Below are 17,131 nucleotides of genomic sequence, written 5' to 3'. Positions count from 1 at the left end.
CCTAGTTTTAGTACAATATGATCTCATGATTCCCAGCAAAATAAAATGTATCAAACAGAACATATACCCATGAACTCAGCCGCCGTGAGCGATAAAAGGAGGCAGCTTGAAAAAAACGCCCCAGATCAGAACGGTTTCTGCGTGATCATCGCCTTCGGCGATTCACGCACATCGACGAGCCCCAGAAGTTCCAATAGTCCAAGAGTAGTGAGGAGCACGTGCTTTGTGCTGATTATTGAAGAGAGCATAAGAAAAAAATTGCGTCAAGAAGGAACTTTCGTAGCGTGAAAGATCTGGACACTGGAACAAAAGATCCCGTTCAGCCGACTGAACAGCATGTACATCTTGGCCCGTATTTAAGGTAACTAAACAGTTGCCAACCTGGGAGTGTTTGCATCTAAAACTCTTTGGTTGCCGCTAATCTTCCGTTAGCCACTCCTGCCTCATGCTCAAGTAAATGACACACTGAATAGAAATATGCCATTCTTATTGACACACTGAATGAATGACACACTGAATAGAAATATGCCATTCTTATTAAGTTCTATTATTAAAAAAGAAACCGTCAAAGCAATAAAAACGAATATAATCGCCTTATTCAATTTTCTTGCGGCATCACCAGTCGTGAGTGATAAAACAGACCAGGTGTAGCCTGTGTGAGAATTTTTGTGAAACAAACAATAAGGCAGGTTAATGTAAATACATGTAAATGTAAAATAAATGCACGCCAGAACTTAACTTCTGTTGAGCACGTTGTTTTAAAGGATGAAATTAGGCTCTGACGGAATATTGACCAGATTCTGCCATTATAAATGGAGACAAAATTTGTTTCAGTTTTGATCATGGTCAGATGTTTCACATTGTCATACAAGTACTGTCAGAAGCTTCATGCGGATGAAAAAAAACTGTTATTCTCTGTGTATAATTATATGCCAAAACTAGGGGTGGGCGATTGGTCGATTAAGCTCCCGAGTAATCAATTAATGCTTTAGTCGCGGACTCGTGACTACTTTTTAATCAGGCAATTTATTGAAGTCTAGTGAGCCAAGAGAGATAGGCCTGCCGCCTTTAAAACGGTGTGTTTGAAGCGGCGTTTTTGTTGTTGTTGTTGTTGTTGTTGTTGTTGTTGTTGTTGTCTGCTGTTTTACGTTTCACGTACCACTCTTCCCCTCCTATTAGCGGCCGTCACCCTCGACTGCCGCGTTGCTTTTGTCCAAATCGTGTTTGGCCGCCGAACACGTGCTGCGCTCTACACGCCACTCAAGCTTCGAGCAGGAAATGCTTTTCGGGGGTTCGTCCTCCATTGAGAAACCAGATGCTCCCGCATTGCACAGCCCACACCCGAAAAAGTAATCGGCGCCGGCTGCTGTTTGCGCACTCTCAAGGTCCGTAAGCAGATTGTTCGGCCCCATTGTGTGCTGACCGAACCCTCGCCCCCAAGATGTTTCTCAAACGAGACCGCCTGCGTCGAACCTCGTCTCCAACCGAAAAGCTGAGATACGCTTTCCGATAACAGCGCTGGACAGTGGAGACGCACACATGTTTAGGCGTCACTGTGAGCTTCTTTGGAGCTTTCCGTGTCGCGTGTTTTTGCACTTAATGAATTGTATGTCGATGGTCGGAAGCTTGGGCGAAGTTGGGCGGGAAAACAGCGCGAAAAGACGCAAACACACTGAGAGTAAGAAGGACACAAATACAGCGCTGAGGAGAAAAAATTTTTTTCTCCTCTGAGTCAGCGCTGTATTTGTGTACCCATGCTGTTTTTCCTGCATTTTTGCCCTCTGGTGATATTTTATTTCTATTATCACCTCCAAAACAACGCATTTTTTTATTTTAAGCACAACGAGCTTGAGTTGTGAGCCCACAAAAACACATTTATCTGTATTTTTAGTTGCTTATTTCTCAGCACTACCTTATCACGCAAAGAAGGCTTGCATCAGTAGTGTAAATCACTTATTTGACTTTTGTTTGCGCCGGCACGAGTGTCATTCTGTCATTCTTGTGTGGAGCTGTCCTTCATGGTCCTCTATAACGTTGCAAGAACGTGCGTCATAAGAGACGGCGCCACTCTTTCTGCCACCTCGCAGTTTCTCACTACGGCAGGGCCCGAGCTTCAGCTCAGCCGTTGTGCGATGGAAGGAAGGAGTGAGGGCGCTGGTCCATCTGTGCCGACTCTACCGAGCTGGTTATGTCAGCATAACTGGGCCTAGCCGAGCAAAGCCGCAGCCATTTTTTTACCTTAATTTGCAGCCTTTAAAAGACTAGTCACCACTAAAGGAAGTAGGCGTTTAGCTGCCAAGCACTCTCACATGCAGTCCAAGGAGAAATGCATAAAATTGTCGTGTTTTGCCTTTAACCTTCTTCATTCATATGGCTAGTACAAAACTAGGGAAATATAGGCTTTCGAAATAAAACGCGAAGAGCCATTGCGTAGTTAAACTAGGTCTCCTTCACATTTTGAAAAAAGCGAACTCTGCCCTCCCCTTTCCTCTGTCTAGACAGAGGACATGGGGGCGGGGTGCTCATGTGGAATCTTTTTTGGGGGGGTGTAGAAATCCTCTTTAGGGGGTGTTGGGGGGTGTGTATAAATCCCTCTTGCACTTTTATTGTGATATGAGGAGGAGGGCCACGTTGCAAACACAACTTGAATACGGCAGGAGATTGCGCTGGCAACACATGATGGAGGCCGGCTGGGTGAGGGGTATTCTTCGTCGTAGGAAGTGCTATCTCAGTAGATATGAACGATGCTTATTACAGTTTTATCATAAGTAACATGGGCTCCCTACGGGAGGCGCGGGGTTGTGGAAAATCCCAACAGATGCCGAGGGTTAACCATTGCGCTTTTTATCGGTACATCTTCTCTTTTACAGTTATGATATATGACACCTGCTCCTACGGGAGACGCGTAGTTGCCGAAGCTGTCAACAGATGGCGACCGCTAAGCGAACGCGGGAAAACTCAACTGAATTTTACGACCAAAAGGATGCAGATTAAAAATCTCGCTGGCCTTCTTATCCGCATGTTAGGACAAAATCCTGAAATTGGTTTTTGGGCAAATAAATGGGCAGCATTCTCAAGAAAAAAATGAATGGGATATATCAACTGGCTGTGTGTGTGGTTATTCACGAATGTGTAAAAACAGTGTTTTCCCGAAGGCTGTGTCTAGCGTTCCGTCCAGACGGAACGATATACAAGTGCTAAAGTTCCGTCCAGACGGAAACGGAGCTCTGCGGGTTATCCTTCCGTCCAAACGGAATACAACTGAGAGCTTAGCGTTCCGTCCACACGGAGCCGGCGTGAAATTTGTACAGTTCCGTCCAGACGAAAGCAAAACCGGCTGATTAGACGCCGTGCCTACTCCTAAGATTTGGTGTAGAGGTTGCGCCTCGGATAATGGCGCTGTTGTAGCACGTTCTATTCCCCCCGGTCATGCTTTTTTTTTTCTTTTTTTTTTGCGTGGTTGTGCCATCGTTTAGTAACAGCTAACTTCGTGCCCATTTACAATTGACGCGGTGATAGCAGTCGGTCTTGATTCTGCACTCAACCGGCCGCTACGATACCGCTCACTAGAGCCAAGGCCGACGTATCCATCGCCAGAGTTTCGATAATCTGTAGTTCGTAATGGTGATTACTAATTAACGGTTATTCTGTATAGTCAATGAGCGGAAGCGGTTCATTCGGCTGGGTAAATATCAAGAAAGACTGCTCGCGCTGCTCATTGTGAAGCGGGCGTGGTCGAACTTGGCGGTTCGTTTGACGGCCGATGATCTTAGTGAGAGTGATCATAAATCAAATGTGACTCTGGCTAGTCAATGAGCGGAAGCGGTTTGACCGGTTGGGTAAAAATTAGCAAAGGTGATCGGACTAATACCCTAGTTACACGGGCACAGTTAACTACGGTTAAGCGAACCGCGGTTAGACAAAACCGCAGTTTGCTGCGTTACACGACAGACGAAACTGCGGTTACCCCGCTAACCGTGCTTAATGCACTCTGAGCTTGGCCACCTCAGTTCGGTCACGCTAACCGCAGTTCCCGCAGCCGCAGTGCTCAAAATTGCACAAGTCAGTTGGGACGCAAGTTGCGGCGCATCAGCGGAGGTGAAAAAAAAAATCACCTGGTGTTCGGAGGAGATGAAGGTTCTCAAATAGCGGGCGCCCCAAAGCTGCCCCCAAGAGGCGCTTGCGTTCTTTGCGTCGCTCTCGCAGTCAGCGCGACTGCCAGTCAGCAGCGGCTCGTTTCCCGATCCACCCGACCAACTACGACAAAAGCCGTGCTAAATTTGTCAATTCCACACGTCGTTCGCCAAAGCAGGCAATCATGGTGCGTTTTCAGCACTCGAAAACGATCGGCCCGCACGTCGGCCGTGCCTGCAAACATGTCGGCGTGCCTGCCCGCACCAACGCTATTAGATCCTTGCCCGCACGGCACTGAAACCGGCTCGAACCGGCACAGACCACGGCAGCAACAGCTTGTTGCCGCTCTTCGAAATCAATCTGATCGCGGAAAAGAACTTGCACATGCGAGAAAGTGGATGTTAATGTGGTGAAAAATTGTGCTATGGATTGTAATTCGCTGTTGTAGAGATAGCGGCGGTCAAATATCCACCGCGATGCTAAGCCTAAAGTTCCCGACACCGAGCAAACGCGAGAAAACCAAGCCGGTTGTGAGCTGTTGTGGAAGCCCCTCTCGCCGCGCGCGAGTGCGTTGCGTTTGTGTCTCAAGCGACTGTTTTAACAATATTTCCTTTTGTATACACTGCTTCCATTTTGTTTTTAATTGTCAAGTTAAAAGTGTGTTAATTTATTTTTGTTACGCCCACAACCAAGTGACCGCGGTCACCACACTTTGAATTTCGCGTGTAGCAGCCACAACCGCAGTTTGCCATAAGCGCGGTTAAAGTTTAGTAACCACGGTTAGACTTAACTGCGGTTACTTCTGCCGAGTCTCCATACAAACTCTAACTCCTTCAAACGGACCTCCAAGCCGCCACCTCAACCACGCCCGCTTCACAACAAGCAGCGAGAGCCGTCTTTCTTTATATTTACCCAGCCGAATGAACCGCTTCCGCTCATTGACTAGCCAGAATAACTGTTAATTAGTGATCACCATTACGAACTACAGATTATCGTAACTCTGGCGATGGATATGTCGGCCTTGGCTCTAGTGAGCGGTAGCGGAGCGGCCGGTTGAGTGCAGAATCAAGACCGACTGCTCTCACCACGTCAATTGTAAATGGGCACGAAGTTAGCTGTTACTAAACTATGGCACCACCACGCAAAAAAAGAAAAAAAAAGCATGACCGGGGGGGAGTCGAACGTGGTACAATAGCGCCATTATGCGAGGCGCCACCTCTACACCAAATCTGAAGAGCTAGCATAGCGTCTAATCAGCCGGTTTTGCTTTCGTCTGGACGGAACTGTACAAATTTCACGCCGGCTCCGTCTGGACGGAACGCTAAGCTCTCAGTTGTATTCCGTCTAGACGGAAGGATAACCCGCAGAGCTCCGTTCCGTCTGGACGGAACTTTAGCACTTGTATATCATTCCGTCTGGACGGAACGCTAGCCACAGCCTTTCCCGACATCCTGCTTGCCTCTATTGGGAGGGTGTCATTGAAAAATGTTGTAAAACGGTGTCCTATTTAAACAAAAACCAGTTCGATATCTTAAATGGCGGGCGGTAAAAAAATTATTATCTGAAAAACTATTTTACCGCATTTACTCTCTCCATGTTAGAATTTTTAAAATTTTCAGAAATATTGACCTGCAACACCGCAATCAGAATGTGCCCTTGAAATCTGTAGCCGTTTGAAAGAGCAGTTTGGCTAGACGTGTACATAATCTGTTAGGCCTTTTTGGCTCATCATCCGTGTCATTTGTAAAAAACAATTTGGCCCTTTTGACGGCGTCGCAGGCTGAAATCCTTAAAAACGGTTCTGTGCATTTGGATGAGTAACATATGCTAGCAAAAATCAGTTCAATAACTGAATCGGTGAAAGATTTATTTAAGAATCTTTAGGAACATCATTTTATTTCCGGAATGCAGAATCACCTCGCTAGTGCAGGGTAGGGCGAAATCCAAAACTACTTTTTAGATATTCTTAAGCGTAATATATATCAGCAAAAAGCGCTTCGATATGTGAAAGGGCGACCGAGAAAAGCACGAATTCGCGAAACCGCAATTTCACCATTTTCGTCGATTAGGAGTGCAATTTCTAAAAAACCCGCCTTAGTGAGCACCTACTCCATAACGCAAATCAACTCGCGAAATTTGAAGTCTCTAGATCTAACAGTTTTGGCTGGGCGTTGATGAGTCAGTCAGCCAGTCAGTCGGGCACTTCTTTTTATAGGTATAGATTGCGCAGGAACTGTTTTACATTGGCCATGTGGTTGAATCGAGTCACTCAGAGAGAGACAGACAGACAGACATACAGACAGACAAAATTTCTGGGTTTAAGTAGCCCCAGAAAGACTATCGTCTATTTAAAACCATTCTCCGAGCTGCAACAACGCCTGCAAAACCCACCTGTGCTCGCTCATTTCAACGAAAACGCCGAAACGGAGATGCGCACGGACGCCAGTGGTGTAGCCTTGGGTGCCGCCTCCTCCAAAAGCAAAGCGGTTGCGAGAAAGTAATCGCCTATGCCAGCCGTGGTCTGTCGAAGGAGGAAAAAAACCTACTCAGCCTCTGAGAAAGAGTGTCTCGCTATGATATGGGCGATTTAAAAATTTCGCCCAAACGTGTATGGTAGACCATTCAAGGTTGTGACAGACCACCATGCGCTGTGTTGTGTCGCCAATTTGAAGGGCCCCTCTGGGCGTCTTGGGCGGTGGAGCTTGCGCCTGCAAGAGTTCGACGTTACAATCGTCTATAAATCCGGCAGAAAACACCCTAACGTCGACTGCCCGTCGCGCACTCCCGTCGACCCACCACCACAAGACTCGTATAAAGACAGTGCGTTCTACGGAGTCGGGACAGAGAGCGACCTAGCCGCCCAGCAACGTGCCAACCCCGACCTGCGCGTCATGATCGACTACCTCGAAGGACGCAACGTCGCCGTGCCAGAACCTTCAAACGCAACTTACCTGCATTCAGCCTCAAAAACTCTGTCCTCGTGAAGAAGAATTTCAGCCCCGGAACGAGAACGAATTATCTTCTTGTCATCCCGGCAGATCGTCGACAAAATTTCGGAAGCGTGCCACGACGGCCCGTCTTCCGGACATCTTGGCACAGCTCGCACAATTGAAAAAATTAAGGCGAAGTACTATTGGCCCAGCCTCACATCTGACGTCACCCACTACGTCCGGAGCTGCCGTGACTGGCAGCGACGAAAAACGCCGCCGACGAGACCCGCCGGACTTCTGCAGCCGATCGCCGTCCCATCGAGGCCCTTCCAGCAGATTGAAATGGACCTTCTAAGGCCGTTTCCTATGTCACGATCTGAGAGCAGATCGTCGTAGCGACAGACTACATGACGCGCTACGCAGAGACCGCCGCTCTTCCGAGGGGGACTGCACAAGAAGTCGCGAAGTTCTTCATAAACCAAGTTGTGCTGCGACACGGCGCCCCTGAAGTCCTAATCACGGACCACGGAACGGCCTTCACTGCGGAGCTGATGCAAGGAATCTTACGCTACAGCCACACGGATCACCAAAGAACGACGGCGCACCACCCCCAAACGAACGGACTAACGGAACATTTGAAGAAGACGATTGCGGATATGCTGTCCATGTACGTTGAAACTAAGACCTGGGACGAAGTGCTCCCATCTGTCACGTTTACGTACAACACGGCTATCCAGGAAACTACGCAAATGACACCATTCGAGCTTGTTTACGGAGGACTGCCGACTACGATGCTTGACGCCATGCTTCCGCATCCAGAAGACGACGACCTCAACCGCGACGTCCAAGGATACCTTCAGCGTGCGGACGAGGCCCACCAGCTCGCTCGAGTTCGTACAACGGACCAGCAGCTGGTGGACGCCGGCCGCTACAACCTCCGATGCCGAGACGCCGAGTACCACCCAGTACCACCCTCGGAGCACACTAGAGATGGCGCCGCGAATTTACCCATGCAGCGTTTCCCGCTTGGGAGTGCCTGCTCGCAGGCGGCGGCAGTGCGACTGCGTCGTCTGCTTTAGCCGCGGTTGTTTTGGGCCTATTAAATGTGGAGCATTTCTTAGGCTCGCCAACTCCTCCGTCCATAGTAGTCTGCAGCTCATGACGTCACGTCGAGGCGCAGGTGCGCGCCTCTCCCCCGTACCCTAGGGTGCCTGGATGTTCCTCCTCGCCCGCCCCTCCGTGAAGGGTGGAGACACCCTTTGCAGGATCCCTCGCCGCCCCGACCGGTTTTCGGAGCCACCGACCGCCATTACGATGCCCGCTACTGCGGCGGAACCGCGGCCGACGTGCTGTAGCAGTCTGGCCGCGATTAGCGGCTCAAAATGCCTGGTTGCTGCGTGCCTCTCTACACAAACCACTGCAGGAATGGTTGGTGAATGTTGGCGAATGTTTCTGTGGTGGTATCTTGGGCAATATTTTTAATTGATCAAGTGAATGTGCTGAACCAGACACGTACTTTTGGGATTTCATTGCAATATTTTGAGTATTATAACGAGATGTGGCTGTGTGTAGCAAACTCGGAGACTTTCTGTCGTAATCAGTTCCCCTTGTATTATATTTTATGACTTCTCGCTTTGTTTGGTTGTGTTTGTGTTTTTAACTTTTTACCAAATGATCCCCCATTCTTTTACTTTTAATTATGAATCGATTGTGAATCGATTTTTCTTTTTTCTTATAGTTTTCTTTCAAGTTCCCTTCTTCCATTTTTGGAGGTAGGTCCACTAGAGCTGTGCACGGGCCGGACTCGGGCTAGAACCAAAATTTTGTTGGGCCGTGCGGGTCCGATCCGACCCGGGCAGTTCCTGAGGCACGGCTATCCTGTGCAGCAAATTCTAAATTGTTGGCAAGAGAAAGTTTTCTTGTAGATATTTTAGGTAAAGTAAAAACAAAAAAAAAACTAAGTGCTGATTCACTACCGCTCCGTTAAAAGATATGATGAAAAGACGATTGCTTAGAAAGCCTTCACATCAATAAAAGAAACGTCTGGGTCCCATCAGCTTAGTTTGTGCTGCTGAGCATGAGGTAGCGGGTTCGATTCTCGGCCGCCGCGGCCGCTTTTCTGATGGAGGCAAAAAGCAGAAACGCCCGTGTGTACGAGATTTCGGGGCGCGTAAGATCCCCAGGTGGTCAAAATTAATCCGGAGCCCCCCACTACGGCGCGCCTCATCGCCTGCGTTGCGTCGGCGCGTTGAACCCTACAATCAATCAAACCATGAGCTTAGTGGGAGAGAGCGGGCCAGCAAACGAGGGCACTCCAGCCACCAACTACAACATGATTGTATTTGCTCTCTCCTTTTCAAACTAAAACAAACAGAACAAACGTGGCCTGGATTTCGCAGTGTGTGCAGAGTTTGAAGGACCAATTTTCTAAGCAGAGCCCATAACTATTTCGCGCAAGAATATTTTTAGAGCCATGACTAAAGGCAAGAAAGAACAGAAGCGCAGGTAAAATCATGCTGCCAACGTAACTAGAAGGAAAGACAGACAAAAATCAAACGGTGAAACCGGACACATCGTCTTATCAAATTTCAGCAAGGAATGGAAGAACGCAAGGTGCAATATCTGTTGAAGAATTGCAATAATAAAAAAATCCACTTACTCGGAATCATTTAGGGTATCCTCGGGTGTGCCTTGATTTCAAAGACTGACAAATGAAGTGGCAAATGAACTTACACGGCTACCGAAAATACAGCTTCTAAGTGAGGATAAGTTGTACAAAGTTCGGTCCAAGTTTAAAGGAAATTTAAATCTTAGACAGTCGTATTCGCTGTGTGCTTACGCTTTTTAGGTTAACAGCAAACTTCTTCAAGTTCATGTTAATATCCTGTTGGACTAGGGATGATATTTAACAACACTCTAAAGTAGTCGTGTTCACTTTGTGGTTACGCTTTTTAGGTTAACAGCAAACTTCTTCAAGTTCATGTTTATATCATTTAACAACACTCTGGCGTGCTCGGGCCGGGCTCGGGCTCATATTTTAGAAGTTTGTCGGGCTCGGGCCGGGCTCGAGCTAAATTTTTGTAAATTTCTCGGGCCCGGGCCGTGTCTCTATCGGGGCAGGTCGGGCCGGGCCTAGAAATTTCTGCCCGTGCACAGCTCTAAGGTCCACCCCCTCACCCAAAATTAACTTCTGCGTACTGCGCCACTATTTACTGTACCTATTAAATGGCTTCGCCGATTAGGCAGTTTTGTTCACTTACAAAGCGTTTACATTTGGGGCTTCTTGGTAGATTTTTCTTTTTTTTCTTTATGTGTTAACCGTGGTGCTTTAGATAAGCCTCTGTTCTTTCCTTCATTCATTTTTAGCTTTTGTTTTCCCCTTGGAGAAACAACTACATACACTACTACAACAACTGAGTCCTCGCTTCGCCATTTGCGCATTATCTTGCATATAAAAGGTATGCTTTTTGAGGCTATGATTTTCGGCAAAGAAGGCTCATGATTAATATCAGTTAACTGCCAAATCAGACAGACTTAGTGGAAGAACAGAGCAATTCATGTAACATACCTCTCCCGCGAAGTCTTTGCACCATACATTGCCGGTCGAACGCACTTATATAAGACGCAACTTTTTCGCGGATGAGATTTAACACTAAAAATAACGATCAAGAAGCGAGCCTCATTGATGCATTATTATGCGTGTTACATTTAAAAGTGTAGAGACATTGCGCTGACTTAAGTTTACAAAACAAAAAAGTAGAAGACACATGTATACGCGGTAGCGCACGGTGCGCCTCTGTGTGCCGTGTTTCTCCAGCTATTTCGTCTTGTCGACTTAGCTAGCGCAGTGTTTTATTTATTTATTTATTTATTTATTTATTTATTTATTTATTTCCAATACTGCCACTCTCTGCTTGAGAGCATTGCAGCTGGGCACAACAAATACAATGCATTCGTATGCCACAGTAGTTACAGGGAACAAAACAAACATTCGCCACTTGTAGACGATTACTCACAACATAATTTTCTATTTTGCACAAAACCGCCCGCATGAAGTGTGTAATTCTAACATTTTCAACGAAAGATATCAAAAGAAGCAACCAAGATAAAACATTACACAGGCTAAGACACTTCAAAAGAAAAGAAAAAAACACACACACACACACTGAAAACGCAGATATTTCATCATTGAACATAGGGAAACCTAAGGCGGAACACATATGGGGCAAGGGTGCGAGAGAAATACGCTGTTTAGTGAGACAATAATCAGAGGATAATGAACATGTGTATCAGCCCACAACGTCAGTTAACAAAAAAAAACAGTTTAGTGTTAGCTTTCACATAACTCATCGATAATTTTCGCGAATTCAGCTGATGAAGTGATTCTGGTGATGTCAGGATCTAACTGGTTCCATTCATGTATGGCACGCGGGAAGAATGAATATTTAAATGTATCATTGTGACAGAAATATTCTGTTAAAGTGTAGTCGTGTTGATATCTCGTTCGGCGGGACTGTGAAAGTGAAATATACTTGGTAACGTCGATTTTGTAAGCGTTATGAAGGAAGTGGAACAGAAATTTAAGACGCCCCTGCTTTGCCCTAGTTGCCAATGTATGCAGGCCAGAGGCCGACAGTAGGTTGGTGGGTGAATCAGTGCGCCTACACTTATTACGAATGAATCTAATAGCTTTTCGTTGGACATTTTCTAAAGTCATTATATGAGTTGTAGTATGTGGGAACCACACTGTATTGGCATATTCAAGAATCGGTCGAATAAACGCAGTGTAAGCTAATAGTTTGGTAGATGGTGGCGACAGTCGTAAGGATCTTTTAAGGAAAAACAGTTTGCGAAGGGCCGATGCAGCAATATTTGAGATGTGGGTATCCCACCTGAGCTCGGATGTAATGGTTATTCCTAAGTACTTGTGTTGACTTACTTTGCCTAGTGGGGTGTCGGTAATTTTGTAGGTGAAAACAGATGGATTCTTTCGTCTAGTTACAGACATGGATACAGACTTCTTAATGTTAATGGACATTTGCCAGTTAGAACACCACTCGGCTATTTGGTTAAGAGATTTGTTAATTTGAATGTGGTCATGGTTACTGGTAATTTTTCTGTAAAGAATACAATCATCGGCAAATAACTTGATATTACAGTCAATGTCAGAGGTGATATCATTAATGTAAATAAGGAATAATACTGGTCCGAGAACAGAACCTTGAGGAACCCCGGATGATACAGGCAGTGCTTTGGATGCCACGTTCTCAGATGAAACAAACTGTGCTCTGTTAGCGAGATAATCTTTCGTCCAATCCAAAATTTCTCCAGAACCAATAGCATTTTCAAGTTTGGCTAATAATTTGCTATGACATACACGGTCAAATACTTTCGTTAGGTCTAGTAGGATGATGTCAGTTTGGCCGCCGTTATTAATGCTCAGGGCAAGGTCATGGACTACTTCGGTCAATTGAGTGGTGGTAGATAGGCCACTGCGAAATCCGTGTTGGTTGGGAGTAAAAAAATTTATTTGTTCGAGAAATAAAAGCAAGTGCTTCAAAATAATATGTTCCAGTAGCTTACACGACGTGCAGGTAAGGGAAATAGGCCGGAAATTACTAGGCTCAGCGGTGTCTCCTGATTTGTGAATTGGGGCTAGTTTTGCAATTTTCCATTCGTCTGGAAGCTTGGATGTTGAAAGTGACATGCGATAAATTATTACAAGATACCTGCTGCACCACTCAGCGTATTTTTTAAGAAATTCATTTGGGATATTGTCCGGGCCATTCGATTTTTTTGAGTTCAGGTTTAGTAAAAGGTTTAGGACTCCTTGCTGTGAAAAGTTTAGAGGATCTATACGTAAGGGATTGGGGGGTGGGAGTGGAGGAACAATGTTGTTGTCCTTTGTAAACACAGAGTGAAAAAATTCGTTGTATTCACTTACCTTAGTAGTTTGTTGTTCTAATGATAAAGACGTAGACGGCGATTTGGATCTGCGAAAATGCCTCCAAAACTTATTTGGGCTGTTTCTAATGAAACTGGGAAGTGTTGTATTAAAGTAGTAGTGCTTGGCCTCTTTACTTTTTTGCTTAAATTCTATTACCGCGTCTGATAATTTCAGTGATGCCGCTGGGTCGTTCCCGATTTTGATTGAACGTCGTTATCGCTTAACTCGACGTTTAGCTTGTATCACCTCTCTTGTGATCCGCGGATTATGCGTCTGCCCTCTTTTATGTTTTACAGGAATGAAGTTAGCGATGCAATATGATACAATGTTCCTAAATTGCAGCCACAACGAATTCATATCTGGTTCATAATCGAGCAAAACGTTTTCTAGCTCCTCTACCTTGTTTAAGACGCTGCGAGCATTCACAGTGATGAGAACTAGGTCTTCAACTGTGTGCAGCTTCGCGTCACAGGCCCGGTCCTTGACTGGTCGTTTTTTGCTGCTACTGCGCTGTCGCCTTTTCCCAATGGTACCTTGTCGTTCTTTTCATCACTCCAAATATACGCGCGCTTATTAATATATAACTTGTCGAAGGCAAGCGATACTTTCTCCTGGTTATCCCGGTTGGTTTTCGCACTAGCCCAAAGTTTTTTCCTAATATCGCGGACTCTCTTGGAGAAATCTTCACCTATGGATAACCGTGTGTCTTTCAGTTTCTTTCCTCTTGCTAGAATTTGCGATTTTTGTCTCCAGTCTAGTAATTTAAAGATGACCGGCCTAGTTTTCTTCGGATCTGGCTTTCCGATCCTATGTACGCGTTCGATTTCCACCGGGTTCATTTCAAGTATGTCCTTAATTACTTTTTGTATGACGGTCTTCTCCAGAGTCTCACTCGTTACGTCGTCTTCCTTGCTCAAGCCATGAACAATCAGGTTAGTGCGTCTGCTACGATTTTCTAGATCATCGATTTTGCTTTCAAGAATTTCAATAGTTCTTTTCGTGTGTTTCATGTCTTCTTGAAAAGTATCAACTTTCGTCTCAAGTGCAGTTAGAGCATCTAGTTTTCTTTCTATGGTGGTTAAACGTTGCAGCTTAATATCCTTAATGTCCTCGGCTATGTCATTTAGCTGTTTCGCAATTTGTTCCAAGGCAGGACCCGGATTAGATTCTATGTCACCACTCAGCAACAACAACCTTTTAAGTGCAATGCACTTTATAAGCGACCCCAAACCATCCACCGCCGGCGGCGGCGGCGTCGGCGGCGTCCGCAGTGCTCCTCTTTAAGAAAGAACCAGCATCCGGCGCCAGGTTTCGATCCGAGGACTTTGCGGCCGCAGCGCGACGCGCTACCGACTAAGCCACGGACGCCACGCTGATATCAGCGTGAGTAACGCGCTTTATATCTTTAACGCATTCAAACTACGTCGTCAGCGGCGTGCGTTGGCGACTCAGCGGCGTTATAGCGGCTTGATAACTGCGTGGTGTACACGTGATACTACAAACCCGATGGAAGAGATGGAAGAGAAGGCGGCGAGGCGGTGGGCTGCGGGGGCCGAGCGCAAGCGCCGCAAGCGGGCCGACAACCGTGCATTCGCACTTTCACATTCTCCCCCTCGGGGAAATGCGGGGGAATTTTTTTAGAAATCCTACAGTATCCAACAACAAACAGCATGGCCATAGGCACGGCAGCACTATCAGAAAAGGATCACTCGAGCGAAAACATTTCTCGTGCGGTTTTCTTACCTGCACAATGAAAAGGAACGGATTTAGTCCGAGCGGCATGCTGGCAGTGCCGACGTGCCCAGTGACGAGACCGTGAACGGCGCAGCCTTTTGTACCCGCGGTGGGGGGTGTCGACGAGTGCCGCTCACGCGCTGTACTGCTCGTAGCCGTCGTCGGTCCATGATGATGCAGATTCCGTATCAGGCTTGGCACGTGGTAGCCGCTGGTGCAGTCTTCGTCCGTCCAGTCCACTTGAAACTTGGCGAAGCCGTCCGAGTTGCCGCGATGCAGCGATCGCTGGATGAGCTGCACGATGAAAAGGAACGGATTTAGTCCGAGCCGCATGCTGGCAGTGCCGACGTGGCCTTAATTGTTTTTTATTAATTGGCGTTTTAAGTTCACCATTCTCTAGGGCGAAGGTACTGTCCAGGAAGTTCGTTCATTTCCACGGAACTAAATTGTAGGGGGGAGTTTTGAAGTGGCTTGTTGGAATCATTCATCATGACCCTGACAGAGCTTGCTTCGGTGGCCGTGCGGAAAAGACGCATCGTGATGTTATGCCCGGTTGTGTCCACTGAAAGACGAAGGCCTCTCCCAAAGATCTCTAGCCGCGCTTATCGAGTGCCAGGAGGGCAAAGAGTGATTGTATGGTCATTAATATTAATAGTAGTAAAATAGAAATAGTAGAAAATCAAACCTTTGTGTAATTCAACACAATATGCTCGGTTTTACTTCTCCTCAGTACGTGTTTTATTTTTTTCGTATTTCTGATATAGGCATTCCTTGGTTTTTGAGAACGTGGTGTTATGTTTTCCCCCTTTTTAGTTACCTGACACAATGTTAGGGCAGACATCATTTCATGTGGTAAAGGAGCACTGGTGGAATGAGGTAAGTTGCCGGATCGGTAATGACCATAAGTGCAGATAAGGCGAGCAACAGTGGTGTGCAGAACAAACTTCCCTCCACGGCGCGGCCTGGCGCCTGCTGAAATCGCGTATCTTTTCTTTGGTATCCGTCGTAGTATCTCTGCACTCCTTTCCACACTTCAGTTGCCGCTACGCCATATTAGAGATACAAGTGAGCCATCGAATTTGGCGGCTTCAGCAGTAGCTTCCGGTTGGCAGTGATGGCGCACTTCTATGGGCGCCTAATGAGCATGGTTTTCAGCGCGCGGACAAAAACCGATGGAAAAATTCTAAGATAAGCCTAAAAATGCTATCGCCCTAATATTGCGCGTTTTTTTTTTCGCCAGCGGCCAATTTCCACCTTGTTCATGACCCATTCCAAAGACAAGTGGAACGTGAGCTGCTCACAATCGCCGCTTTTTTAGCTTTGAAATTTTCATGCTTGTCCTATCCGTCATAAGATGGCAGTCACCAATATAGGGTGCCACTACCCATAATAAAATTTCTTGAGCGTCTTTCCAAAACCATGACTACACGGAAAAGGCCGACGACGAGAGCGGCGGAACCAGTCCTTTGATTGCACAGGACCTTTTTCCTCGCCGATTCGCAATGTGCAGAAGCGGCGACAGAGTAATGTGTTGTAAACGTCACCGATAGAAGTTCAGCAGGGTGTTGAGTGCCGACTGCCGCTGTAGATTTCTAGCTTTATTGATATGTGCGCCCACGAAAATAAATGTAGTGTTTATTCATCTAGTCAATGTGGCTTCAAAAACTCGTGGTTACGATAAAATAAACGGAGCGGCTTACGAACAGGGGGAAAAACGTATGCAGAGTAACCTGAGTCACCTTAAAATAGGACGAACAAATAAAACGAACATTGAAGCTGTGACAGTAATTCTCAAGATAGTAATAGAAGGGCTTGTTTTCACAGTTAGGCAAACATGGTATCCCCGCTTTCATAAAATCGCCGGCTACAATCTCTGGCCGAAACAACACCCGCCGCGGTGGCTCAGTGGCTAAGGCGTTGCGCTGCTGAGCACGAGGTCGCGGGTTCGATTCCCGGCCGCGGCGGCCGCTTTTCTGATGGAGGCGAAAAGCAAAAACACCCGTGTGTTCGAGATTTCGGCGCACGTTAAAGATCCCCAGGTGGTCAAAATTAATCCGGAGCCCTCCACTACGGCGCGCCTCATCGCCTGCGTTGCGTCGGCGCGTTAAACCCCGCAATCAATCGGTCAATCAATCTCTGGCTGGAACAATGATTACCGTTACAGGCTGAAGTTTAAGCTCAACGTACGAATCAAACAACGACTCTAAAAAAACATTTCTGAAAAGGCAGACGCAACGGCTTTAACGACCCCATGGCAACAAGCGGAAATCGAAGCTCTTAGAGCCGCATCCAAATAATAGGCGGAGCATCTTTAGCGGAAAGAGTGGCTCCTGACATGCTATAAGTAAGACTGCTTTTTGCAACACCGCACTCGATTATCTCGAAT

General features: G+C 46.6%; 1 protein-coding gene across 1 annotated transcript in view; it reads right to left on the bottom strand.

Annotated features, from left to right (window-relative positions):
* The window catches only part of LOC144168843 (uncharacterized), a 101,713-nt gene that overhangs the window by 55,815 nt on the left and 28,767 nt on the right, over window positions 1-17,131 (bottom strand). Inside the window, exon 2 of the mRNA XM_077697831.1 lies at window positions 14,755-15,039. Within this exon, the coding sequence (XP_077553957.1) occupies window positions 14,755-15,039 (285 nt within the window). The remainder of the gene's footprint in view (window positions 1-14,754; window positions 15,040-17,131) is intronic.

This window comes from Haemaphysalis longicornis, unplaced genomic scaffold (genome assembly GCF_048455015.1).
Source record: "Haemaphysalis longicornis isolate Haplotype H1 unplaced genomic scaffold, Haemaphysalis longicornis Haplotype H1 scaffold_2, whole genome shotgun sequence".
Lineage (NCBI taxonomy): Eukaryota > Metazoa > Arthropoda > Arachnida > Ixodida > Ixodidae > Haemaphysalis > Haemaphysalis longicornis.
The sequence above is the reverse complement of the archived record's forward strand: the minus strand, read 5'-3'. Positions and strand labels throughout refer to the sequence as shown.